The following is a 27,082-nucleotide window of genomic DNA, read 5'->3' on the forward strand; positions in this document are numbered from 1 at the left end:
TGAACTAGTATAACAAGGTCCAAATCCTCTGCTAGTCCAAGAGAAAGACCAGAATCTGCTGTAAGGGAATTAAACATGACCGAGTGGGCAGCCCAGTACACAAGACATCTCGCGTTCATGTATTATCCGGAGAAGGGCCGCACTTCGAGGGGTATGATGTAGACAACCTACCCTAATGCAAACATTAGTGGTTGCTTCCACGGCTCGAACCCGTGATCTATAGGCTACACGAAGACAACTTTACTGTTGCTTCAAGGCTCCCCTTCATTAAACATGATTAAGCAAGCATCAGATTTCTTTGACATATAATGAAGTAACTTTTCTTTTGCCATTCTCATTATGGTAGGAGCTGATAGCACCAGAGAGCCAAAAGTTTTGTGTGATATATGAGAATTGAAGTTGTTCATCTTTCGCTACTGGACAGCTTAGTAAAAATAGCAAAAGGAGCAACAAAATACCTCTTCTTTATATGTTTAGAAACAAGTAAGAAACAAAAAAGACAAAATGATACCAAAATGATACCGAACATCAATGTGCTTCGTCCTTGCATGATAAACTTGGTTCTTCGCTAATTGAATAGCACTTTGACTATCACAAAAAATTGTGATACTTTTTTGTCCAATACCAAGCTCCTTTAGCAACCACTGAAGCCAAATTGCTTCCTTCACAGCCTCTGTAATAGCCATGTACTCTGCCTCTGTTGTAGACAAACCAATTGTTGACTGCAAAGTAGACTTCCAACTAACTGGTGCTCTTGCAAAAGTAAACACATAACCAGTAGTTGATCTTCGTTTGTCTAGATCACCTGCAAAATCTGAGTCACAATATCCAACTACAGATTGATCGCCTTCCTGCTTAAAAACTAACCCAACATGTACAGTATTATGAATATACCGTAGAATCCACTTCACAGCTTGTCAATGCTCCTTTCTTGGATTATGCATATATCTGCTAATAACTCCAACAACTTGTGAAATGTCAGGTCTCATACAGACCATTGCATACATCAAGCTACCAACAACATTTGTGTATGGTACCTTTAACATATACTCTCGTTTAGCTTCATCTTTTGGCGACATAGTAGTACTTAACTTAAAATGGGGAGCAAGTGGAGTACAAACTGGCTTAGTCTTTTCATCTATGCCAAAACATTGTAGTACTCTTTTCAAATATTCTTTCTGAGATAAACAGAGTTTCTTTGAATGTCTATCTCTTATTATCTCCATGCCAAGAATTTTTTTTGCATCACCCAGATCCTTTATCTCGAACTCCTCCTTCAGTTGAATCTTCAACTTAACAATTTCTTCCGAATTCTTGGAAGCTATCAACATATCATCAACATATAGAAGAACATATATAAAGGAACCATCTTTAAACTTGCGCAAATACACACAATGATCATACTTGCTTATCTTGTACCCTTGCTGCAACATAAACTTGTCAAATCGTTTGTACCATTGTCTACAAGATTGTTATAATATTAATAACAAAACAAGTATTGTTTTTTGATTTCCTTTATCTTCACCAATTCTTACGAGCGTCCAAACTTCTTCAGTCTTTCAATTTTTGCTATGCTCAATTCATAGTAGCAGCTACTTCGGCTTAAATTGCTTGTCTACTTCTCTCTACAGTTAAACCAATTGTTACAATATTTTTTTTTAATATCTCACGGCTTCTCAGAGTAAAATCTTGGACCTTCGTCAAAAGTATTGTGTATGTGACTCTCATTAGTCTCTGAAGCTTTTTGACACAAAATAAATACTGGGTATTTTCTATTTTCAGCATTCTTTATCAGTTTCAGCTTAAAGTTACAATCGTTATGCACTTCAAGGCATTTTATTGTAAAAAAATAGTATTAATTTGAAGCTTTTGAACTATGTGTTTTATGGCTCTGAAGCTTTTTGACTGAAAAATAAAACCTGGGTATTCTCTATTTTCAGTTTCTTTATCAATTTTAGCTTAAAGTTACAATCTTTATGTACTTGAAGGCATTTTCTTGAGAAAAAAATAGTATTAATTTGAGGCCGTGTTTGATAATTTGCAGGCAAATTAGTGTGTTTCTATTTTCTGTTTTCTTTATCAATTTCAGCTTAATATTACAATCTTTATACACTTCAAGGCATTTACTTGCCAAAAAAAATTTGTATTAACTTGAAGCTTCTTAACAATGTTTTTATGTCACTGAAGCTTTTTGACAGAAAAATAAAACCTGGTTGTTCTCTATTTTCAGTTTTCTTTATTAATTTTAGCTTAAAGTTACAATCTTTATCTACTTAAAGGCATTTTCTTGAGAATTTTTAGTATTAGTTTGTAGATGCTAAACAATGTGTTTGATGATTTGCAGGCATAAATTGGTGTGCTTATTGGTAAGATGGCTTTGACATTCCTTAGAGGGATACAGCTTAACCCTTCTATGTTATACCCATCTTCATATTTTGCAAGAAAACATGGTGTTTTGTATTGTTGTATGAGAAGTGCACAAACACAAACTGCAACCCAAGAAAAAGAACAGCCCAAGTTGAAAGTTTCCACACAAAACCAATCAAAAACAGTTGATAAAATTCTGAAAGATTATGAGACAGTTATTGGCATAGAAACACATGTTTAACTTTCTACTCTTACTAAGGCCTTTTGTAGCTGCCCTTACAACTATGGTTCTCCACCAAATACCAGTGTTTGTCCTGTTTGTATGGGTTTGCCTGGCGCATTGCCAGTTTTGAACTCAAAGGTGATTGAGTGTGCAGTGAGAGTTGGCCTTGCACTTAATTGTAAACTGTCTTTGAGTTCCAAGTTTGATAGGAAACAGTATTTTTATCCTGACCTTCCAAAAGGGTATCAAATATCACAGTTTGATATCCCAATTGCGAGTGGTGGATATCTTGATGTGGATCTTCCAGTTGAGTTTGGTGGTGGCCATAGAAAGTTTGGTGTTACCAGAGTGCATATGGAAGAAGATGCAGGGAAGCTGCTTCATACCACCGGTGGGAGTTACTCGCAGGAAAGAACTCCTCCTTACTCATTTAAACATTCTTGTGCTCGTCATCTTCTTTTTCTATTTTCTGCCCCTTTCTTTCAGATAGCATATTCTTGCATTTATCAGATACATCACATTGTAATGTTTAAGTTCCTTTGATGATTGTATCAAATTGTGTAACTTACTTGTATATTTGTGTGAATGGAGTTAGATTATTTGATCTAATATACTTGTTACTTCTATTGATAAAGAATACCCTATGGTTTCAAGATTCACTATGATTCTTAGACGGTTGTTGATTTATTTGGCTCTCTGTTGCAGATTGACTTAAATAGGGCGGGAGTTCCATTGTTAGAAATTATCTCTGAGCCAGATATGAGAAATGGTATTGAAGCCGCAGAATTGCAAAGGTTGGTCAGGTATCTGGGAGTGAGTAATGGGAATATGCAAGAAGGATCACTTCGCTGTGACGTCAATATCTCAATTCGTCCTATTGGGCAGTTAGAGTTTGGTACAAAGGTTTGCATGATGTGCCTGCCATCTCTTTTGCTGTCCCTTATGCATAGGAAATACGGATTTAAGATTGCTGGATGATTCAGCATAAGATTGGAAACTTTCTAGTTTGCTTTCCTTTGTGGATGTTTTTTCCGTCTTATCTTGTTCTACCATTCTTCTGTGTTTTAAGTGAAAAATTGGATCCAACTCATCTATGCACAACAAAGAATGGTCCTCTATGATAAGTTCAATGGACAACTTGATTTAGCCACACCTGCAAGTTCCGTTTCACTATTTATGAAATTCTTGTGTTAGCATTAAACTTAGTAAGGAACTATACTTGTCATTTTAATGTGAAACATGTTCTCTGGTTGGTCCCACAGGAGACTAGATTTGCATGCCAAGTTTAGCGAAAATGATCTTTTATATTCGAATGAACATCATTTAAGTTTCATTTGGTGTAAACCACCTTCTCTGGAGAAACTTGAAACCATAGAGATGTTTAGCAAATGAATTCTCATGTTCTCTTAATTCCTTAAAATACATATTACATGCCATTCAAGGCTTTAAGTGAATGGCTACTTTATCCTATGTAATTGTTGCTAGAGTGACCCCAATTTTCCCATTATTGCAACTTTCATGTCAATAACATGGATTCTTCTGCCTTATGGATCATGTTTCTGCTTCATCTGGCGTTAATTTTTTACTGTTGCTTTTCTATGTGCTGGAAATTCTCCCCTTCAAGTGTTTAGCTTAATTTGCAGATCGGTAAGTCAGCATTGTATGTGACGAACTGATATATTTCATCTTGCATCAGGTGGAAATTAAAAACTTGAACTCCTTCTCATCGGTGAGTAGGGCCATTGATTATGAAATTTCAAGACAGGTGCTTCTACATAGCCAAGGTCAGGTTGATCAAATTGTACAGGAAACTCGTCTATGGGAGGAAGGTGCTCAGGTATGCTAAATTTAGTTTTCATGCTACTGCAGTATGTCAGATTAATTTACTCAAGTCTTTCCATGGAAAGCTTATATGTTTAACTTTCTCATACTTCTAGAAAACGGTAACAATGCGGAAAAAGGAAGCACTTGCTGACTATCGTTATATCCCTGAACCTGATCTTCCTGTAGTTACTCTCACAGATGAGTATGTGGACAATATCCGTGAGTCATTGCCTGAAGTTCCAGAAGCTAAGCGTCGGAGGTATGAGAACATGGGCCTAAGCATGCAGGATGTCTTGTTTCTCGCCAATGACATGAATGTAAGTGCTGCTCATCTTCAGGTTCTGATTATATTGGCCTTATGACATGTTGATACTCCATTGCTATAATCTATCAAGCTGATGTTATTTAGCAAGGGCTTAATCTGTGCATGAAGTGCTTCCTTTAGTTTGCTGTTTTAAATCCTTAAGCAGCTACCGAGAAGAATTATTTGACTTTTATGTATACGTAAGGCCATTTAGCATTATGTCCTTGGACATGTCTACCTCTCTTCCCCTTCTCTTCCAATGGCCCAATGAGACCAACCCGCTGGGTAGGGGGTGGGGTGTGGGGGTGGTGGTGGAAACTTGAATACGTAAAAAAAGAGAGAAGTGAAGGGATAGATGTTGTTGTTCAAGAACACGTCCATCCTTTCCCGGACTTTAAAGTTTTACATGCATGGATTTCCCTATTAAGTTTTTTTTTTCAAGGATGTCCTGAAGCATGATATGCCTTCATCATCCTGTTTTTAAAATTCTTGGACTGTTAACTTTCAAAATCATGTTTCTTTTCCAGCTTTTTCAATCATGTATTTGTAGAAATGTCCAAAATCCACTAATAATTGGATGTTTCAGATTGCAGAATTTTTTGATGCAACAATTGCAGCGGGTGCCGATGTAAAGCTTGCTGCCAATTGGATTATGGGTGATATTGCTGCATATATGAAAAATGAAAAAGTAACTATCAATGAGATTAAACTTACCCCTCAAGAACTTGGGGAGCTCATAGCTTCCATTAAAGATGGGACTATCAGTGGAAAGATTGGGAAGGAGGTAATTACATTTTTCATGCTGATATGTCAACTTTTTTATGGGTCAAAAATCATTTCTAATGCTTACTATATACATTGTTAATTAGAAGTTTAGTTCCATTGATCTTTCTCACCATATATAATATTTTGGGTGCACTAGATTGGGGGTTTGTCCAGTCACAATTTAACGACCACTTTCCTGATTTCTTCTGCGAATCACAGGACTTTCATTTGATTCCAGTTTCCTAACTTTACCTTCTCCAAAAGAATAAAAGATTCCAGTTGCCTTTTGAGTAGCCAGGAATTGATGTGCTGTTTATGTCAATGCTTCTAATTACGACATATTAGAAACAGGGTAGTTAAAGATGGAACATATATCAGGAATTAAGCATACACCTTTTTTGGACAGTAATGAGTGACGAGATTTGCTATAGAGGCCAATTAAAGGAGTCTCTATGATGGAAGCAATATAACCTTTACATTCAGTTTTAACTATTGTTTCTTTATTTTTATTTTTTTTAAAAGAGAATCATTAGCTATTGTTTGAGCGGCGGTATAACTAATGTCATGAAAGTTATTTCGAAAATACATGTTAATGTGTGCGTAGAAAGGGGGGAGAAGAATATCACTTGTGCATTATTAGTAGCATTCTCTATAAATGCATAAATATATGCCAATGGATCGCTTTCTTCAGTGGCTTTACTTGGATCCGCTCTTTTCAATTAGCATGTTTCTGTTTGATCAGTTGTCATTGAATTTTGCAGATTTTATTTGAGCTAATGGCCAAGGGTGGAACTGTCAAGGGACTGATAAAAGAAAAGGATTTGGTTCAGGTAAGTTGGCTTGCATTATCGCAAGGACTCTAGTTTATTTCTATTGTTTCAAATCAATATACAGACTGTTGAGTTGTCCCACATCGGTGGGATTTGAGGTCCTTGGTCTCCTTATATGGTCTTGGGCAATCCTCACCTCATAAGCTAGCTTTTGGGGTTGGGTTAGGCCCAATGTCCATTTATCATGGTAGCAGAGCCAGGCATAGGCCTATCCCAATTATTGTTACTGATGTTGGGGCCCCATTTATGTTGTCCACGCTCCAGTTTATATGGTCTTGGGCAACCCACACCTCATAAACTAGCTTTTGGGATTGAGGTAGGCCCAAGGTCCATTTATCATGGTATCAGAGCCAGACCCATCCTAATTATTGTTACCGATGTTGGTCCCCCATTTATGTTGTTCACACTCCAATTTGCAGGTCTGGGCGTGTGGGGGTGGGTGGGTGTTGAGTCGTCCCACATCGGTGGGACTTGAGGTCCTTAGTCTCCTTATATGTGTTGCGGAAGCCAAATGTATATAGTGTGAATGAGTCACAACTACTATACCAAAATTATGGCAGCCACTAAATAATAAATAAGACAATAAAGCAACAATAAAAGAAACACCAGAATTTACGAGGTTCGGCTAATTTTGCCTACTCCTCGGACACAACCAATATTTTATTCCACTCCAAAAATACAAGTGAAATAATACTAAAGAGAGAAGATACAAATGTCTTAAGAAGATAAGAAGGCAAATGAGAGGTGTGTTTAAATCTTAAACATTAGGCCTTCTTTTATAGGGTGAAGTACCAACCCAATTTACTTCCCAACCGATGTGGGATATTGACATATTCAATAAATCTCCACCTTGGCAAAATTTCACATCTTCAATTCTCTCTCAATAACAAATTTTGGTTGCGTTTTCATCTTCAATCTTCAGTGTTCAACAATGTTGATCAAATCCAAACAATGTTGAAACTTGACCGCAGTCACCACTTTTGTCAGCATATCAGCAAGATTCTCCTTAGTATGAATTTTCTTCACCGTGACTCCACCTTCTTCTATGATTTCTCGTACGAAATGATACCGAACATCAATGTGCTTCGTCCTTGCATGACAAGCTTGGTTCTTCGCTAATTGAATAGCACTTTGACTATCACAAAAAATTGTGATACTTTTTTGTCCAATACCAAGCTCCTTTAGCAACCCCTGAAGCCAAATTGCCTCCTTCACAGCCTCTGTAATAGCCATGTACTCTGCCTTTGTTGTAGACAAACCAATTGTTGACTGTAAAGTAGACTTCCAATTAGCTGGTGCTCTTGCAAAAGTAAACACATAACCAGTAGTTGATCTTCGTTTATCTAGATCACCTGCAAAATCTGAGTCACAATATCCAACTACAGATTGATCGCCTTCCTGCTTAAAAACTAACCCAACATGTACAGTATTATGAATATACCGTAGAATCCACTTCACAGCTTGTCAATGCTCCTTTCCTGAATTATGCATATATCTGCTAATAACTCCAACAGCTTGTGAAATGTCAGGTCTCGTACAGACCATTGCATACATCAAGCTACCAATAGCATTTGCGTATGGTACCTTTAACATATACTCTCGTTCAGCTTCATCTTTTGGCGACATAGTAGTACTTAACTTAAAATGGGGAGCAAGTGGAGTACTAACTGGCTTAGTCTTTTCATCTATACCAAAACGTTGTAGTACTCTTTTCAAATATTCTTTCTGAGATAAACAGAGTTTCTTTGAACGTCTATCTGTTATTATCTCCATGCCAAGAATTTTCTTTGCCTCACCCAGATCCTTCATCTCGAACTCCTCCTTCAGTTGAATCTTCAACTTAACAATTTCTTCCGAATTCTTGAAAGTTATCAACATATCATCAACATATAGGAGAAGATATATAAAGGAACCACCTTTAAGTTTGCGCAAATACACACAATGATCGTACTTGCTTCTCTTGTACCCTTACTGCAACATAAACTTGTCAAATCATTTGTACCATTGTCTAGAAGATTGTTTCAATCCGTACAACGATTTTTCAAGTTTGCACACCATATTTTCCTTTCCAACAACTTTGAATCCTTCTGGCTGAGTCATGTAGATTTCCTCCTCCAAGTTTCCATGTAAAAATGCAGTTTTTACATCCATCTGAACTAGTTCCAAATCCAATTGTGCTACCAAAGCCAACATAATTCTAATGGAGGAATGTTTTACAACTGGAGAAAATACTTCATTGTAATCAATTCCCTCCTTTTGAGCATATCCTTTGGCCACCAATCTTGCTTTGTAGCGAACATCTTCTTGGTTAGGAAATCCTTCTTTCTTTGCAAATACCCATTTGCACCCAATTGCTTTCTTTCCCTTCGGGAGATTGGCCAATCTCCATGTATGATTCTGATGAAGGGACTGTATTTCATCATTCATGGCAATCCTCCACTTATCTTCTTCTGAACTTTGGACAGCGTCTTTATAAGTAGTAGGAACATCATCAGCTACAATTGAGGTTGCACAAGCAACCGTCTCTATGAGACGAACAGGTTTCGTTATTGTTCTTTTTGGCCTGCTGGTTGCTATTGATTCAAGTTGTTGTTGAGATTCCTGAGTTGGAATCTCCTCTACTGGCTCTCCTTCCAGAGGGTAATCTTCATTTGTTTCCTCCTCTGCTTCTTGTGTAGGAAAAATAAATTTTCCCTCAAACTCCACCTGCTTAGAAGCACCTTCATTTTGTTTGGTATCTTCTGTTACCTTATTTACCATAGCAAATTCATCAAAGGTAACATCTCTGCTGAATATTACTTTCTTTGTCATAGGACACCATAAGCGATATCCTTTGACTCCAGAAGTAATTCCCATAAAAATAGCCTTCTTTGCCCTTGGATCCAATTTTGACTCCGTCACATGATAATATGCAGTTGAGCCAAACACGTGCAAAGAGTTATAATCTACAGCAGGTTTTCCGTACCATTTTTCAAATGGTGTTTTGCCATCAATAGCAGCAGATGGTAGACGATTAATGAGGTGGCATGCATATGTAATTGCCTCAGCCCAAAATTCTTTGCCCAAGCCAGCATTGGACAACATACACCGTACCTTCTCCAGCAAGGTCCGGTTCATACGTTCTGCCACTCCATTCTGTTGTGGTGTATGTCTAACAGTGAAGTGTCGGACGATGCCATCATTTTCACAGACCTTATTGAAATGATCATTTTTGTATTCACCTCCATTGTCTGTGCGAATACACTTGATCCTCCTGCCTGTTTGATTCTCCACCATCGTCTTCCATTTGAGAAAAATTCCCAGCACTTCATCTTTGTTTTTCATTGTATACACCCACACTCTTCGAGAAAAATCATCAACAAAGGTTACAAAATAGTGCTTCCCACCCAATGAAGGTGTTTTGGAAGGACCCCAAACATCAGAGTGTACATAATCCAAAATGCCTTTAGTATTATGGATCGCTGTACCAAATTTAACCCTTGTCTGTTTCCCTTTGACACAATGCTCACAAAACTCCAAGTTGCAAGCCTTTACTCCTTTTAACAATCCTTGATCTGATAGAGTTTTCAAGGATTTTCCTCCAGCATGTCCCAAGCGCATGTGCCATAGCTTGGTTGCTTCTGCCTCTTTGTCGTCACTGGATGTTACTGTCGCTGTCCCAATAACTGTACTGCCACGATAGCGGTACATATTATTATTCTTCCGATTAGCCTTCATTACCACTAGTGCACCGGAGCATACTCTCATCACTCCATTTTCTGCAATGATTTTGAACCCTTTTGATTCTAGGGCTCCCACAGAGATGAGATTCTTCTTCAAATCCGGTACATATCGAACATCTATCAATGTTCTGATCATTCCATCATGGTTCCTTAATCGTATTGAACCAATGCCATATGAGGTAAGAGGGCTGTTATCCGCTGTGTGGATGACTCCATATTCTCCTTCTTGAAATTCCACGAACCAGTCCCTGTTGGGACACATATGATAGCTACAAGCCGAGTCCATCAACCATATGTCTGATGATGTTGATGACTCTGTTGTAACTAATGAGAAGTCTGAATCATCACAATCAGCTACATTTGAATCCATAATGGCCTTTCCATTGTTATGTTTGGCCTTATTCTTCAACTTCGGACAGTCTTTCTTCCAGTGCCCTTTTTCTCGACAAAAGGCACATTCATCTTTGCTGGGTCTGGATCTTGACTTGGATCTTCCCTTCTTTGTCCTCGTTTGATTTTGAGGACGACCCCTCACAAACAGTGCTTCTCCTTCTCCGCCCTTCTGTTTTTCTCGCTTTCTTTGTTCATAGCTGTACAAAGCTGAACAAACTTCTCTGAGAGAAATTTCGTCATTTCCATGGAGTAGAGTAGTTTCAAGGTGCTCGTACTCATCAGGAAGTGACGCCAACAACATTAAGGCCAAGTCACCATCATCATAAGTTGTATCCATATTTTGCAAATCTGTGACCAACTTATTGAAACTGGTGATATGTTCATTCATCGTGGTACCAGGAACATAGGTGAAGTGAAACAGTCTCTTCTTCATGTACAATTTATTTTGACTGTTTTTCTTCAAAAATTTATCCTCCAGTGCTTTCCATAATTTACTTGCAGAAGTTTCCTTTGTGTATGGATATTTCTGCTCTCTAGCAAGGTAGGATCGAATGGTACCGCAAGCAACACGGTTGATAATTCTCCAATCTTTTTCTCCAATAACATCTGGTCTCTTTTCTTTAATAGCGAGATCTAACCCTTGTTCAAAAAGGACATCTAGAACCTTTTCTTGCCATATCCCAAAATGTCCTGACCCGTCAAAAATTTCTACCGCAAATTTCGCATTTGACACAATTCTTGACATAAGCGAAGATGCCAATGATGACGTATTGTTGACACTTGATGTAGATTATTCTTGTTTATTGTCTCCCATCTTTGACATAAATATTATTTAATAGCTGATGACACAAATCAAGATTATTTCTTTTCTGGTGTGGAAGATCAGACTAAGCTGCAACCACATAGCATACTCAGACAGAACCTTGACTCAGTTACCAAGATAAATCTTTTTCTGATGTGGAAGATCAGACTATGTTGTAACCACAGAGCATACTTAGACAATATCTTGGCTCTGATATCAATTGTTGCGTAAGCCAAATGTATATATGTGAATAAGTCACAACTACTATACCAAAATTATGGCAGCCACTAAATAATAAATAAGACAATAAAGCAACAATAAAAGAAATACCAGAATTTACGAGGTTCGGCCAATTTTGCCTACTTCCTCGGACACAACCAATATTTTATTTCACTCCAAAAATACAAGTGAAATAATACTAAAGAGAGAAGATACAAATGTCTTAAGAAGATAAGAAGGCAAATGAGAGGTATGTTTAAATCCTAAACATTAGGCCTTCTTTTATAGGGTGAAGTACCAACCCAATTTACTTCCCAACCGATGTGGTATATTGACATATTCAACAATATGGTCTTGGGCAACCCTCACCTTATAAACTAGCTTTTGTGGTTGAGTTAGGCCCAATGTCCATTTATCACATACAAATGTTTTTGTTGTTTCATTGAAGAGCTGTTAAATTATCTATAAAAATGGATTCTTTTAAATTTCTAAACCATATAATTATCACATTTCATCATTTATTACGTCTAGTTATCCTCATTCTGATAGGTAGAGTTAAAGTCATAGGCCATATTACCTGACTTGTAGTCGTTTAGAGATCCTTTGATTAAAATGAGAAAGCTGATCACGAAACAACTACGACTAAAGATACTTGAGGAGGAATATACACCTCAAATAGACATCCAGCCAACTCCAGATTGCTAGAAGATTATGTTAACTAGGTTGATGCTTAATGTTACTTCCAAGGCTTCACGATTTGCATAACAAAACCCTATTTATAACAAGTTGAGATGAAAATTTAGGTATTATTATGGTATAAGCTTTAAAAACCTAATGACTAAATTATTATTATCCCAGCTTTGTAAAAGCCTCAGTACAACTCTGCTAGCTTGAGTGTAAGAACTTTGCGGAAAATCTACTTTAAATAGCATAGATAATTGCCGAAATTATCTTCTGAAGTGTGTCAAGCTGTGTGTGCATGTTTTTCGATTACACTACCTAGAATAGGGATTTCTACCATGAGCTGTCTTGTCTGGAAATAAATCTTGACTGAAGTGAACTATCTATAATTCAGACTGACTGTCCTTGTGATATGTTTTTGAAGTCATTTGATCTAAAGAAGTGTTTGTTCTTGTCGATTTACATGACTGGCAATTGGAAACCAGTTAAGTAACTGAAGAATGTACGTTGAAAGGAATCTAATGTAAGGACCCGTTTGGCCATAGATTTTCCCAAAATAAATTTGGGTTTTATTTGGCAAACGCATGTTTGGCTATAAATTTTGCCTATATTTTGGCAAAATTCCAAATCCCAAAACCAGCTCAATAGCTGGTTTTGGACCAAAATCACAAAACATGTATAATAATATACATGTTTTTCCAAAATAAATTTGGGAAATATGTTATTGAAAACGTATGTCCAAAACATATTTTCATCTTCAAACCAAACTTCACCCAAATCGGATTTTTCAAAACAAATTTGGGAATCTATGGCCAAATATATGGAGAAACAAAATTGGGATATGTCACTTTTAGCTCGCACCAGAAACTATTTATATTCGGTAGTCAAAAAAGTGTATTAATTTATATATGGAGAACGTAGAAGGTCAAAAGTTTGTTACCCTTTCAACACGAGAGGTCGACATTCATTTGGTCTTTCTAATGGCTTTTGCAAACAGTAAGAATGGCATTAAGTTTAGGAATCACAATTTTTTTTTTGTATAGGAAACTACCCTTTTAACAGATATACATGGGTATCATATATATAGGAGAAGCCTAAAAAGATGACAGCCTCATATTATTGTTTTCTTCCTTGTCTACCGTTCTACCATTCCCACAAGCCCTGGTTTTATCATTAGGAGAGAACCAACGTTGGTGTTGGGGGTGGTGGTGGAGGGGGGCGGTTCGCGGTTGTGGTGGTAAGTAACTAATGGCCAGAGACCATATTATGGCAGATGGGAAGAACTCAACATGAAAAGTAATGGTGGTACCCGATCCAACTCGTGAATCAGCAGCCGTTCTTCAATATGCGCTCTCCCATGCTGTCGCGGAAAATGACACGTTGATTCTTTTGCATGTTGGTAACCCTAATGCATGGAGTAATCTCCTTGGTTCTTTTATCAAGAAGCCATTACAAAACTCAGCTACGTCCTCGTCCACGACCTCTTTATCCTCTCAATCCGAAGAAGGAAGAGGCATACACAATAATTCGTTAGGTGCTTTCTTTAAGAAATCTCTAGCATCCTCTGCATCACCGCCGTCGTCCACGCCCTCCAACGTGGCGGAAGACGGTGGTGTCAGAGGATGTGGAGGAAAGAGATACATGAATTTTCTTGGGACAATGAAACAGGCATGAGGTTGCACAACCTAAGATAAAGGTTTCTACGGAGACGGTGGAAATGGACGGCAATGCCAAGGAAAAGGCTTCTATCATTCTTGCTAAAGGTGCATCTCTTGGTATTGATGTTCTTGTTATAGGTCAAAGAAGAAGTCTTTCTAACGTAATACTTCGGTGAGTTTGTATTCCTTTCACATTATCTAATTCAAAATGAGAATTAAAAGAACTATAAAAATATGGTAATTCTTAAGTAATAAAGTAATGGCTTACCCCGAGCTATGGTCAAGTGGTAAGAGCGTAGCGCATGATGTGTGGTTAGGCGCATATTACGAGTTCTAACCATGACACGTGCGCTATTTAAGTGGAGAATGGGTAGAGAATGGGTAGAGGAGCAAGCTCATTACTCACCGAGTTTCAAACCCTGCACCAATTGTCCTTGGGAATTCGTGCATCTAACAACTCCCCCCACCCCACCCCACCCCCCACCCCCCAAAACACCCAACATCTTTTAATTCACTTTTCCTTGTTGAGTAAGTGTAAATCATCTTGTATTTGTGTGGCCAGGCCTAGACGAAGTGTGTCGCTAAGAGGGCTGGGTCTGGATATGGCAGAATATTTGATTGAGACCAGGAAATGCACCTGTGTTGCAGTTCAAAGCATAATCTTAACACCAAAACTCATAGAAATTTCTGGCTCTTAGCATAATCTTAATTATACATGCATAAAATAGTTTCTTCATTTTCCTTTTTCCACTTGTAAATGGCTCGAACTCTACATCCTTCTCAATTTTATTTGGTTATCTACAAAGAGTATTGCTAAGTCAATTTTGTGGTTGAAATAGGAAATAGATGTATTTCATTCTGCTTTAGTCATTGGGAAGGCTTATGCTATTAGGGGCGGATTTAGGGGGGCGGAAGGGGGTTCAACAGAATCTCCTTCGCCGGAAAATTACAATGTGCATATAAGGCAAAGTCCGTTTTGTGTTTCTATATATTATATGTTCATATGTTGAATCCCCCTAACACAACCTAAAAGCGTAGCTCAATGGTCAAGGGGCTTCAAAACCTTCGTGAGGTTGCTCCTCTTTTTCAATTTTTTTCTTTTCTCAGTCCCTTTAGCAGAAATCCTGCCTCCGCCACTATATGATATGCCCAAGTGCAAGAACACAACAAGATTGTACATGCATTCTCTGAAAGATTACTGGGCATATACTGTTTATCTGTGTCTACAATACCAATATCAAAAACATATAGCCAATGGAGTAAAGACCAAAGATGAAGGGACCAAGGCAAGCTGTGAATAATAGAAAAACAAAAGAACACAAAACTATGTTATTGTAATGCTGTACCAAGATATGGAGCTCCATAGGTGAAACTTGCATGTACCACAGAAAATGTACACAACTAAAGGGAATTCAAAGTTCATCATGCATTGCTTGTTCTAAGGGTACATTTAACTCGGGTACAGGATTCATCTGAACCTGGGCAACATTTGCACCTTCTCTACCGACTCTGGGTACTATCTCCACCTGTCCAGCTGTACCAGCCTTCACAGCTTCAATTAGCTTACGCTGCAACTTGAGCAGGCCAATACGCTTTGACACCACATAAAAAACGGCCAAGGAGAAAATAGTAAATCCTACAACCAGTATCACCCTGCTCACAGATTTGTGTTAAGGTTGCAATAAAGGTCAAATACACTTTTAAACAACATACTAACAAGCAGGAAGAAAGTACGATACAACAGAATTGACAGTAGAATTGCAAAGAAAGGTTTATGTTATTTTAGAAAAGTCATTGTCACATGATACCTGTCCAGAACGTCCTGCCGTTGCATTGTGGACAGAAGGTTCCGCGTTCGTGTTAGCAAGGAGCAGTGGCCTTTGTATTCACTCTCAGCTTTCGTTAATACCCCTGTTGATTCATCTGCAGTATCCAGACTGTGTACATTGTCATCTAGTCTCAACTTACATTCCACATTCAGGATATGAAGAATACGGTCCAAAAGTCATAGAGCCAGTCACCAGACTCATCACATTAGATAGTAAATGCAGATATTATAAAAGTAACCATGTTGTTGTCATCATCTTTCAAGAGGTGTATCTCTTGAACACGCCTCATCAAAGAAACCAAACCGATTCATGTACAGCATACCACATTGGATGAGTCAGATCCATTGAGCCATGTAGTGAATAACATCAATGTATTTTCTGGTCAAGTTCTTGTTACCTTTTTCCTTACACCCATTAAGCTTTTACGCCGCAGATGGTGTTTATTTATAAGGCTACTTTTACAGTGAGGTAAACATATTTAAGTGCAGTTAACCTAGTACATAACCTGGGTGATCAGTCAAATAATAAAACAAGACCTAGCTCTAAGTTGAGCTTGATTAACCAACAAAAATGGCATATATCTGAAATTGAGGTTTATGACGTTTATTTTCCACATTACTTCAGAAGCATAATCAAAAGTAACAGAAGTAGAATCTATTCATATGTTACCTTTTCAACAAAAAAAAAAAAAAAAAAAAAAAAAGTAGAATCTATTCAGAAGCAAGCAGGATACTTGTCAAACCCAATTTGTTTTCGCTGCAATTACAAACTTATTCATCCTATAGAATGTTTGCCACACTTCCTAATATTATGTGCAGAAAGAGGCCCCGTTATTTTTGTTGCATGGCAAGCAAAACTGCAGTTCTTTGATGCTTCTGTCGATATATCACCATCCTTAAAGAAATACTATCTTATATCCCCTTCAAAAGAAAAAAAGGAAAAAGGGAAGGAGAAAAAACCTTTCATCTCAATATGAACTTTTTCTTAAACATTCATCGTGCAATCAAAATCTTTTTATGAATAACGACTCAATAAATAACAAAAGAACTAGGGAAGAATAGAACAACGCCATCTGAATGAAGCAACATAAAGTAAACTGATAATAAAGATTAAAGACATATCATGCCAAGAGTGAATGTCATTCATAAACATGGAAAGTTACTTACCAACTGTCATTAGAGTGCTTGCACTTCTTTCAACCTCCTGTAAACATAGTACAAAATGACAAGAGACAAGCAGTGTTATGCAACATATAAAGGTCAAAATATAATTACATGAGTAATAAGAAAATAGGGCGTAAAACCAAGCAGATGAAAATAGAAGAAAGATGACAATAACCTGAACCATAAGTTGGCGAGTGCGGCGTAGGCTCTCCGTAATACTTTCAGCTGCAGATGTCATTCCAGCTTTTGTCCTAGAAAATACATTAATAGTTTAGATATATAGAACCTCAGTTCAATAGAAAGAAATGTTTTGATACTTCTGCCCCACAAAACCACAGCCGCATGAACTTTTATAGAAGATATAACCACGGAAGTATAACGACTTAAAAAGTACCACATACTGTAGATTTCGCCTGCGAACTGTAGATTATTCTCCACCTCCCAATAGAAGCTCCCTCTGACATCATATGAAGGCAGATGTCAGCATGACATCTTTTGTAAGTATCAGGGCCAAAAGAGGAGAAATTGCAAGTAATAAATTTCCATGTGTTTTGACATCGTACCAACAAAGATGAAAGAACCATATCTTTTGTGAGGATCAGTCAAAAAGAAGGATAAATTGCAGGATGTTTCGGAAGTTAATAATTCTGGCATGCTAAACAGAATCTCTACACAAATATACAAAGTACCTCTTCTTGGGCAGCTTTCCTCATGTTTGCCTTTGCTTGTAAATTAGCATTTCTTAAACTCAACCTCAAGCTGAAACAGACATTTAAAAGATCATGAAGGAAGAGGAAAGCACATGGTAGTAACTAATTTCATACATGCAAAAGTGAGAATAGTATCACGTCGTCCTCCCACCATGATCATGGTTAGTGAGTAAAAAGTTTAAACATCCAGTGGAACAAACTCATGAAGATCCCAAACCTTACACAGAACATGATATCCAACGAAACCTATGAATAATGGACCAAACAACTTTTCCAAAAAAGCATATATTATTGATTCCTCATCTCCTGGAATGGAGCTTTTTCAAGAGAACAACAAACAACTATGCCTCGATCGCAAACTAGTTGGGGTTGGTTATATGAATCCTCTATATCAATTTCGCTTCGAACCCATTTCATTCCAATATTTATCCATATTCAGACTTAATGTCAGTGTAACGAACAATAGCTAAGACCTAATTGCCAACTAGTTTTCTTAGTATCACACATATGGATCCTTTACTCCGATTTTTTCAGTTGTTAGATAAATCTTCATTGGTTCTAAGAGATTCTAGGTCTTTCCACGCACCTTGCCTCCATATGATTTTGGATCTACCTATCCTTTTTTAAAAACATCAATCACCATAGTGTCACACTTACGGACTGTAAATTCGGAGACCTACATAAGAATTAACAAAACATTTGCACAACCTCTCAATTTCATCCTATATGTGTGCTACTTGCATACTTTATTTGATGTGATAATTTGTTATCTTATCGAATCTTGTATTAGTGCACATCTATCTTAATGTTCACATCTTTATGTACGTCTTATGGATATGTTGGCTCTTAGACTACATTCACACCCATATTAAGACAAGGCATCTTCCTTCTCCAAGATTAACTATCCAAACAGATGAGTATAACGTACAAAACGTACAGATAGCATATGATTCTTATAAGGCAGCCCTTGGCAAGTAGTATACTGGGTTTTGTAACCTAGCAGCCAAAATAAGTTCCCTCTTCAATTACCTCAAGAATCTAGCAACTAGTAACTCTAAAGAAAAGGGTAAATAAATTTCCTCCTGACCTTCTCTTTTGGGTCATTCACCAAATCATATTCACAGTTGAAAATACGGACTTCGGACAATGCTATCTTTCTCGATACCAATTCTTCCGTTATAATGTAACTACTAAGTTAATTCCAAAGACCCAATTCGGTTAAATCAGTCTTCCAAACAAGAACACCCATAATTTGTCAAGTTCCACATTGTATTACCAAGTAATGATCAACCGACTCATTATCTAAAAACCAAAAAACGAGATAAATCAAAATCTTTCCTATTCTGAACCAACATCTCACACCCAAAATCTCTGACTTCCTTACATTACTCCTCTGCACAGTATTGGAATGAAATAAATCCAAATAGTGCGGAATAAATAAAGAGAAATACATATAGCCACACCCAACTACTCCCTTCTTTGTTTTTAATGATGGTGGTGTCGGGCGACTATTCCACCGGATATCTGCTACCTCCCACCAGCGCAACTACCGAATAACTCTGCAGACCCAACTATTTTTCTACACAGTATCATAGCATCTACCAGGAATAAATGTATGAAACGTTTAATTTATAGCAACATTAAGATTTGAGTTTCCAAAATTGTGCCAAAGACTGAAACTTTTCTACTTGATCATATGAAAACAAGTAAATTTAACAATTCCCATTTCCTAATCAACCTTTGAAACCAAACCAACGTGCAAGTTTCCCTGCATGTGGCTCGTTCGTGATAACTTCTTCGGATTTGCATGAACTAGCGAGCCAATAAAAGTCGAATTTTTCAATCTCAGTTTTTCCCGAGTTTTTCGTTTTTTTCGGGGTTTTCGGTTTTTTTTTTCCGACAAAATCTTCATAGCACATATTTCTTAGGTCTTAGCAGGATAAAACTATATAAGATGTTACCCAATAAAATAATATAAAATGATGTGAGATGAGTCATGATTATACTAAAAGACTCAACAATAACATAAAATAAATATTGCTAATTAATAAGCCATAATAAAAATAAACATCATCTAAAAGTACTAAGTCATCCTAAAATAAGTACGACGAATAAGTACTAAGTATTAATTACATGACTAAATAATATTAAAAGTAAGTTATGCATTTTCACTATCTAAACTAATGCAGATCTAAAAAAGTAAATATCTAATACTATTGCCATTCCTAGTATTGATTGAATTTTTTTTGTTAGCATTAGTATTGATTTGATTTTGCTTTGGGCTTTATTTGAGTTACTAACTTTTATGAGCTATAAAACATATTTAATCATTCAAAAGTATTAAGTCTAAGCTTGAAATAATACATTAAAAGAGAAAAGTATGAAAAAGTATAAAAAATATTATAAATTACATTACTTATTATTTTTATGTAAAAAATAATAGTAAAACTTGTATACATGTAATGTCGGGTTGGGTTGGTTTCGGTTTAACTTTTTTTAGTTAAAATCAAACCAAACCATTTATGATCGGGGGTTTTTTGACACCAAATCATAGTCGGTTTTTTTTTTTTATTTGACTCGAATTATCAGTTTGGTGCGGTTTGTCGGTTTCCTTTGTATAACCCTAATAACAATTATAACTTGAATAGTATGTTTCTCCAGTAAACACCAACAATCCCACAATCCACTTGTTTGTAGTCTTAGCACAATTAGCCAATTGTATTTCGGCATAATCCAGAGAATACAAAAACAAAGGAACTGAGGTATCAACTTTAATTTTGACTCCATTATGTAGCTCCTTCAATTGATTCAGCCAGTCGAACGTTATCCGTGCAGTACAACTTAGTATTCGTAATTGTGAGCAAACACCCAATATCGAGAGGAAACTAGACTCATCAAGCTTCATATAGCTAACATCAAACATAGTAAATGTATTACCTCCTGGATCAAAAGCGACAATAGTTTCATCATTTTTCTCTTCAGGGCCATATGATAGTAAGTTACTAACCTGTAGAAACAAACATGAAACATGTGTTGCATCTGATTCGAGCAATTCATCAAATAGCTTGGGTGCATCATTTGAGTCATGACTCCTAATAATTAGTTTACCAGTGATTATGCACTCAAAGTTCTTCGCGCATTGTCCCGCCTTATTGGGCTGTAATGTACTCAAGAAGTAAAGATAGAATTAGCAAGAATGTAATAGAAAAAGTGAGAATTTTTATTAATTCAACACTTCCAACTCGAATTAAAATTGCGAAATAGAAAAGGATATTGTTAAGCTACAAATCCATAACCAAACGATTGAGGAGAAGACAAGCAAAGAAGGAAGAAGAGAGCAGAGGAAGGAGAAGAGATGAGACGAGAAGGGAGTGAAGAGAGAGAGAGAGAGAGAGAGAGAGAGAAGTGAGAAGCAGAAGCTTCGAAAATGGAATATAATTCTGAATATCCCCCATTCAACATTTGCTTGTATCTATATATGGGGAAGTTCCCACCTCGGTGAAATAAGATTTGATTGACACACGTGAGAACAAGCCCATCACGTGACCTCCTTGATAAAAAATGCCAGATCATAACAATCCTTCCCGCTTGAAATTGACCTTGTCCTCAAGGTCTTTATTGAACCATGTTGGCAGAAGTTGCTAGTGATCATAAACTGAAGAGATTTCCTTAAGACTTTGCTCTCATTTGGAGTACTTTGCATATCATTATTGCTAGGTCTGAAATGGTAGTGAACTACTGGAGTTAAGCCATGATAAAGATAATCGATTGCAGCAACCGAATTAATACCATGGAAATGTTTCCTTCCAAAATAACTCCTCTTAATGGGCAAGAACAACAGTAACACTGAATAGCCTTGTAAACTGCTAGTACCCCAACCTTCACAACTGGTAGTTCCACTTGTGATAACCAGACCTGCTAAGTAGCTGGCACTTGAACTTCCAACAACTACAGTAAGTGTTATTGTCAGTGCATGCAATACAACTTCAGCATTTATGAAAAAAAAAGTTGAATCCCTTTCTTGAATTCTTCAACAGAGGAAACATCTCTCCACAACCTTTAACAATTGCTGGTTGGTTTGCACTTTCAATACCTTCGGGCAGTCCAGGTGGTTTCAAGGCCCTAAGTATGTGCTGAAACTCATTACCAAGAATGTTCAAGGCACCAAGTATATAATGAAATTTATCATTGCGTAGTAAATTGTCAACAACAGTTATCTCTCTTGGCTCGTAATTCATTGCCCAAGTGTTCAGGTATGTAATTAGCAGTAGATTATCCAACCAAGTGATGACTCTGAGCATTGTGCAACTAAGAATGGAAATAAACTGTAGTGAATGAAGTTGTTTCAGCACAATCCATTTCTCCCAATGCAAGTTAGTTTTATTGTTGGATTTAAGAACATCTGGCCAGTATGTCGCAACCACTCTCTTGTCCACAAGAACCACCTCAATAAATCCAAAAACAACACATAGAACATTGGCTCTAACACCCTGATAAAGTGAGTTAGAGTTTTCCCTATCAATTATTATGGTAAATGAACTCAATGAATTCTTATACTTCATTGCTACTCTTGAATAGATGCCTAGACTTTTATGCACTATATTATTTGAGTAAGAGTTCAAACCAACACCAACAGTGATACTCCATCCTGGCAAAAAGTTGGCTAAGAAATTAGCTCGTAAATTACCAACCTCAGATATGATGTTTCTCCAGTAAACACCAACAATCCCATTAAGTCGCCTCACAATCCACTTGTTTGTAGTCTTAGCACAATTAGCCAATTGTATTTCGGCATAATCCAGAGAATACATAAACAAAGGAACTGAGGTATCAACTTTAATTTTGACTCCATTATGTAGCTCCTTCAATTGATTCAGCCAGTCGAACTTTATCCGTGCAGTACAACTTAGTATTCGTAATTGTGAGCAAACACCCAATATCGAGAGGAAACTAGACTCATCAAGCTTCATATAGCTAACATCAAACATAGTAAATGTATTACCTCCTGGATCAAAAGCGACAATAGTTTCATCATTTTTCTCTTCAGGGCCATATGATAGTAAGTTACTAACCTGTAGAAACAAACATGAAACATGTGTTGCATCTGATTCGAGCAATTCATCAAATAGCTTGGGTGCATCATTTGAGTCATGACTCCTAATAATTAGATTACCAGTGATTATGCACTTAAAGTTCTTCGCACATTGTCCCACCTTATTGGGCTTACCAAAAAGAGATTCCAGATCAATGCTAATAGAAATTTGCTGGCTTACCACAATTTCGACATATTCGTTCCGCCCATTAAACTTCCCAGTGATTTCAAGTGGAGAAGATTTTCTGAATAACAAATTTTTTTTTCCAATAAGACGATAAATAAAGTACAGTGTAACAGCTATAACTTTTTTTTTTTTACAATAATATTATAATGTAACAATAATAACAGGCTAAATTACTGTAAAAAACAAGCAGTAGCAAAACATCAGCTTGAAAAAGTCCAAAATCAACAAAAAAAATTACACAAAGCCCAATATTGTTTAATAAAGTCAGAGACAGCAAATTCAACAAAGTTTTCCTCTTTATAGATCCACCTGAGCCATCTCAGTGTATCAATCGTTACTCAGTAAAAGCTTCACAATTTTTTCCCCAGCGAAAATGGGGTAATCATCAATTCACGAAACTGAGCTCAATTATCCTCCTGGGAACCAGGTCGTACAGAGTGCTCAAATTCTGAATCCATTATCACCCCATCCATAACATGTACAACTATCTTCCCTCTTCTCAGATCCACCATTTCAGAAGCAATTCGATTCACTATCAATGACCCATCTGAATCTTTCGATATATAGAGTATATATCCCGATATAGAATCATAATCAATCTCCTTCCCCAACTGTACATCATCCGAGTTAATCGCCCTCGGCACAGCTGAAAACCCCATTACTCGAGTTAGTATTGCATATGTATCGTTCCCATTCTCGCCCACCAAATCATTGGGGCCCAAACCCAGGTCCCGCTCGAATGCTTTTTCAGATGGCAAAAATAAAGTGAACCCCAAATCTTGAGGCAGCATTCCGATCACCACTTCGCCCAACTTCCCAATTCCTCCTGCTGCTGTTGGATTGACTTTCAGTTTCTTAACTCCTGATAAATTAATTGCATTACTAGTTCCTACTGGTATTTCGTCAAGTTTAAGTACTGAAAGACACAGAGCGAAAGCAAAAACAGAAGACACTAGAACGCATACAAATTTGATTGGATCACCTCGTCGTTTCATTTTCAGTTACACTGTTGTCAGACTAAATAGTAAATTCTGTGACTCCTTTTTCATCAAATAGTTAATATGCAATTAAGTATAGCGTCCCATCAGGAAAAGGAAAAAGAAATCAAAGAGGAGCTTTTTCAATTATCTCTCCTAATTTTTTCAAGAAGAAGGGGAAGCTTGGAACCGTTGGACAATTTTCGCATTTCACTGACGCTGGAAATGGAAAATATCTCTCTCTAACAAATTTGGAGTACTGCTGTAGTGCTCATGTCAGCGAGTTAATTAACCCAGCTGTTTTTTTTTTCCTTCTATTTTTCGCCTTTCCTTCGTTACAGCGAAACGACGTAGTTTTAAGATATTTACTTCTGTCTTTTTTCGGGAAAGCTCCTTGCTTTTTAAAAAGAACTAGTTACGATTAGCCCGAACAGCCCGGGCCCAACAACCATAGTCAAAGGTAAAAATTTCACCTGTTGAAATTTATTATATTATGGATGTTCATTTAGTACTCTGTTGTAAACATCCAAAGGGGAGTGTTATAAATATATTATATTATGGATGTTCATTTAGTACTCTGTTGTAAATAAGCTTCCTGAAGAAGCTTATCCATATGGGACTCCACCGTAAATATATTTATCTATTTAGTATTATATTGGAAATAAGCTTCCTGAAGAAACTTATCACTTCGGTACCCGGTTATGGATAAACATTGCCCCCAGTAGAAGTTTGTCCATACCGGGTATAATAAGCTTATCTTTTCAGTACCCGGTTATGGATAAACATTACCCCCGGTAGAAGATTATCCATACCGGATATAATAAGTTTATCCATTCAGTACTCCGTTATGGATAAATATTGCTCTCAGTAGAAGATTATCCATATCTGGTACAGCAGCAGCTTGTAGCAGCTTACACAGCAGCTTGTAGTAGTAGCTTACACAACAGCTTATAGTAGCTTACACTGCAGCTTGTAGTAGCAGCTTACACAGCAGCTTGTAGTAGCAGCTTACAGAGCAGCTTCCTTTCTTCAATAAATAGAAGAGATTTCAGTTCATTATGTACATCAGTTTGAATTCGAATAATATATCAGTTTCTCTCTATACTTGCCTTTACTTTATAGTCTTTATTTCATAACACGTTATCAGCACGAAGCTCTACCATCTCGAGCAAATATTTTGAAAGTATCTGAGGTAAGAACTTTCTTTTCCTAAATAATATCAAATCTTTCTAAACTTGAATTTGTAGCCCTGGATATATCGGGCAAAAGCTACATGTCTTGGGTGCTTGATGCTGAAATTCATCTTGATGCGATGGGTCTGGCAGACACCATCAAGGATAAAAATCAGGCATCAAACCAAGACTGTGCCAAAGCAATGATATTCCTACGCCATCACCTTGATGAGGGCCTGAAAATGGAATATCTCACTATTAAAGATCCAGTCATACTGTGGAATAATTTGAAAGATAGATATGACCACCTGAAGATGGTCGTTCTTCCACAGGCACGTTATGATTGGACTCATCTAAGGCTACAAGATTTTAAATCTATCAGTGAGTATAATTCTGCTATGTTCAGAATTATTTCCCAATTAAAATTATGTGGTGATAATATTACTGATCATGATATGTTGGAGAAAACTTTCACCACTTTTCATGCCTCGAATATGCTCCTGCAGCAGCAATATCGAGAGATGGGATTTAAAAAGTATTCTGAACTTATCTCACATCTTCTTATAGCAGAACAACATAATGGGCTATTAATGAAAAATCATGAAAGTCGACCTATTGGTTCTTGTCCATTCCCTGAAGTGAATGAGACGAACTTCCACCAAGATAAACGTGGAAGAGGTCGTGGCCCCAGTCGTGGTCATGGCTGTGGTCGGGGAAGAAACCCCAATCATGGTAATAATAATAATGCACCAAAGAAGCCTCATCACCACCAGCAGTGGAAAAGGAAGGAACAAAAGCATGAAGCGGTGCAAGCGCCAAATGCAGAAAATGCATGTTATTGATGTGGAGGAAAAGGGCACTGGTCACGTACTTGTCGTACGCCAAAGCACCTGGTTGAGCTTTATCAAGCCTCCCTGAAGAAGACAGAGAAAAATGCTGAAGCAAATTTTATTTCTGAAGATAATTTAGACTTCATGCATTTGGATGTAGCTGATTACTTTGCACTCCCAGAAGGAGAAATAAGTCATGTAATCGGTAGTGAATCTGTAGAAATGTAAATATTTTAATTTGTGTTGTTTGTAATAAATAGTATGGTTATGTAATTATTGTACATAAATAAAAGTTATGTTTTGATAATGATATTTACTATAATATATTTTATTTATGTTATTTTGAAGAATATGGATAACCCTCAAATTATGTTTGGATCAAAGACAAATCATGAAGATATGTGTGTTATTGATAGTGGAACAACACATGCCATATTCAACGATCAGAAATACTTTTCTTATTTGCATAAGGAAAAAGCAAATGTTTCAACAATTTCTGGTAATATAAGTTTGATTGAAGGCTCCGGAAGAGCCATAATATTTCTGTCTAAGGGAACAAAACTTATTATAGACAATGCATTGTTCTCCTCCAAGTCCCGAAGAAACTTGTTGAGTTTTATAGATATCCGCCGAAATGGGTATCATGTAGAGACAATAGATGAAATGAACAGGGAATATCTTTGTATTACAAAGAATATTTCTGGCCAGAAATGCATTGTAGAAAAGTTACCAACTTTATCTTCTGGCTTATACTTATTCAAAAATTAGTACAATTGAAGCACACTCTATCGTAAACCAGAAGTTTACGGATTCAAATACTTTTGTGCTTTGGCATGGCCGTTTGGGCCATCCCGGATCAATAATGATGAGACGAATTACTGAAAATTCGAGTGGGCATCCATTAAAGAACCTGAAGATTCTTACAAATGACGAATTTTCTTGTGATGCTTGTTATCAAGGAAAAATGATCACTAGACCATCACCAATGAAGGTTGATATTGAATCCCCTGCCTTTTTAGAGCGTATACATGGGGATATATGTGGACCTATTCACCCACCAAGTGGGTTGTTTAGATATTTTATGGTCCTAATAGATGCATCTTCAAGATGGTCTCATGTGTGTCTACTATCATCTCGCAACCTGGCGTTTGCAAAGCTATTAGCCCAAATAATTCGATTAAGGGCACAATTCCCAGATTATCCTATAAAGGCTATTCGCCTTGATAATGCTGGAGAATTCTCATCTCAAGCTTTTGATGATTATTGTCTATCCGTTGGGATAAAAGTTGAACATCCTGTAGCTTATGTTCATACTCAAAATTGCCTTGCAGAGT

The 27,082-nt window shown here is 37.0% G+C and overlaps 4 protein-coding genes across 11 annotated transcripts; 1 reads left to right on the forward strand and 3 right to left on the reverse strand.

The window, feature by feature from the left end:
- Nucleotides 1-251: 251 nt before the first annotated feature.
- LOC138878653 (secreted RxLR effector protein 161-like) lies at nt 252-1,433 on the reverse strand. The gene is made up of 3 exons (XM_070158341.1): nt 1,250-1,433; nt 626-862; nt 252-349 (listed from the first exon to the last, which is right to left on the reverse strand). Exons 1-3 carry the CDS (start codon nt 1,431-1,433, stop codon nt 252-254), a joined length of 519 nt encoding a protein of 172 aa, XP_070014442.1.
- Nucleotides 1,434-1,494: 61 nt separating this feature from the next.
- LOC104240307 (glutamyl-tRNA(Gln) amidotransferase subunit B, chloroplastic/mitochondrial-like) lies at nt 1,495-14,444 on the forward strand. 3 transcript variants are annotated; one of them, XM_070155719.1, is made up of 7 exons: nt 1,495-1,765; nt 2,345-3,493; nt 4,287-4,427; nt 4,528-4,731; nt 5,305-5,502; nt 6,245-6,313; nt 14,351-14,444. In XM_070155719.1, the coding sequence occupies exons 2-7, from the start codon at nt 3,350-3,352 to the stop codon at nt 14,354-14,356; spliced, it is 762 nt and encodes a 253-aa protein (XP_070011820.1). In that variant the 5' UTR covers nt 1,495-1,765; nt 2,345-3,349; the 3' UTR covers nt 14,357-14,444. The 3 variants fall into 3 exon arrangements, with proteins under 3 accessions (XP_070011820.1, XP_070011821.1, XP_070011822.1); XM_070155720.1 differs by having other exon boundaries at nt 1,495-1,713; XM_070155721.1 differs by lacking the exon at nt 1,495-1,765 and adding an exon at nt 1,859-1,923.
- A 642-nt stretch (nt 14,445-15,086) lies between these two features.
- Nucleotides 15,087-24,027, reverse strand: LOC104226603 (uncharacterized). Of its 6 annotated transcripts, none has more exons than XR_011402074.1 (7): nt 20,985-24,027; nt 20,498-20,647; nt 17,470-17,539; nt 17,182-17,237; nt 16,956-17,031; nt 16,784-16,820; nt 15,087-15,711 (listed from the first exon to the last, which is right to left on the reverse strand). XR_011402074.1 is itself a non-coding variant. In XM_070155718.1 (7 exons), exons 4-7 carry the CDS (start codon nt 17,016-17,018, stop codon nt 15,201-15,203), a joined length of 456 nt encoding a protein of 151 aa, XP_070011819.1. In that variant the 5' UTR covers nt 17,019-17,031; nt 17,182-17,237; nt 17,470-17,539; nt 20,498-24,026; the 3' UTR covers nt 15,087-15,200. The 6 variants fall into 6 exon arrangements, 1 of the variants encoding a protein (XP_070011819.1); XR_011402077.1 differs by adding an exon at nt 20,428-20,497 and having other exon boundaries at nt 20,599-24,027; XR_011402076.1 differs by having other exon boundaries at nt 15,087-15,441; nt 15,597-15,711; nt 20,498-24,027.
- On the reverse strand, nt 23,174-23,764 carry LOC104226604 (uncharacterized). Its single transcript, XM_009778635.2, has one exon. The coding sequence runs from the start codon at nt 23,762-23,764 to the stop codon at nt 23,174-23,176; it is 591 nt and encodes a 196-aa protein (XP_009776937.1).
- Nucleotides 24,028-27,082: the final 3,055 nt, after the last annotated feature.

Source organism: Nicotiana sylvestris, chromosome 9 (assembly GCF_000393655.2).
Source record: "Nicotiana sylvestris chromosome 9, ASM39365v2, whole genome shotgun sequence".
In the NCBI taxonomy this organism is placed as follows: domain Eukaryota; kingdom Viridiplantae; phylum Streptophyta; class Magnoliopsida; order Solanales; family Solanaceae; genus Nicotiana; species Nicotiana sylvestris.

Excerpts from the sequence above, each read along its gene's own strand:
- LOC138878653 (XM_070158341.1), bottom strand. The coding sequence starts at position 1,433 with ATGTTGCAGCAAGGGTACAAGATAAGCAAGTATGATCATTGTGTGTAT. Across the intron at positions 863-1,249 it reads GTTCGAGATAAAGGATCTGG|TTTTTAAGCAGGAAGGCGAT; the intron begins GTGATGCAAAAA and ends ATGTTGGGTTAG. Across the intron at positions 350-625 it reads GTGGTTGCTAAAGGAGCTTG|CTCCTACCATAATGAGAATG; the intron begins GTATTGGACAAA and ends TGGTGCTATCAG.
- LOC104240307 (XM_070155719.1), top strand. The coding sequence starts at position 3,350 with ATGAGAAATGGTATTGAAGCCGCAGAATTGCAAAGGTTGGTCAGGTAT. Across the intron at positions 3,494-4,286 it reads AGTTAGAGTTTGGTACAAAG|GTGGAAATTAAAAACTTGAA; the intron begins GTTTGCATGATG and ends ATCTTGCATCAG. Across the intron at positions 5,503-6,244 it reads GTGGAAAGATTGGGAAGGAG|ATTTTATTTGAGCTAATGGC; the intron begins GTAATTACATTT and ends TGAATTTTGCAG.
- LOC104226603 (XM_070155718.1), bottom strand. The coding sequence starts at position 17,018 with ATGACATCTGCAGCTGAAAGTATTACGGAGAGCCTACGCCGCACTCGC. Across the intron at positions 15,712-16,783 it reads AAGCACTCTAATGACAGTTG|ATGAATCAACAGGGGTATTA; the intron begins GTAAGTAACTTT and ends TGGATACTGCAG. Across the intron at positions 15,442-15,596 it reads CGGCAGGACGTTCTGGACAG|GGTGATACTGGTTGTAGGAT; the intron begins GTATCATGTGAC and ends ATCTGTGAGCAG.
- LOC104226604 (XM_009778635.2), bottom strand. The coding sequence starts at position 23,764 with ATGAAACGACGAGGTGATCCAATCAAATTTGTATGCGTTCTAGTGTCT.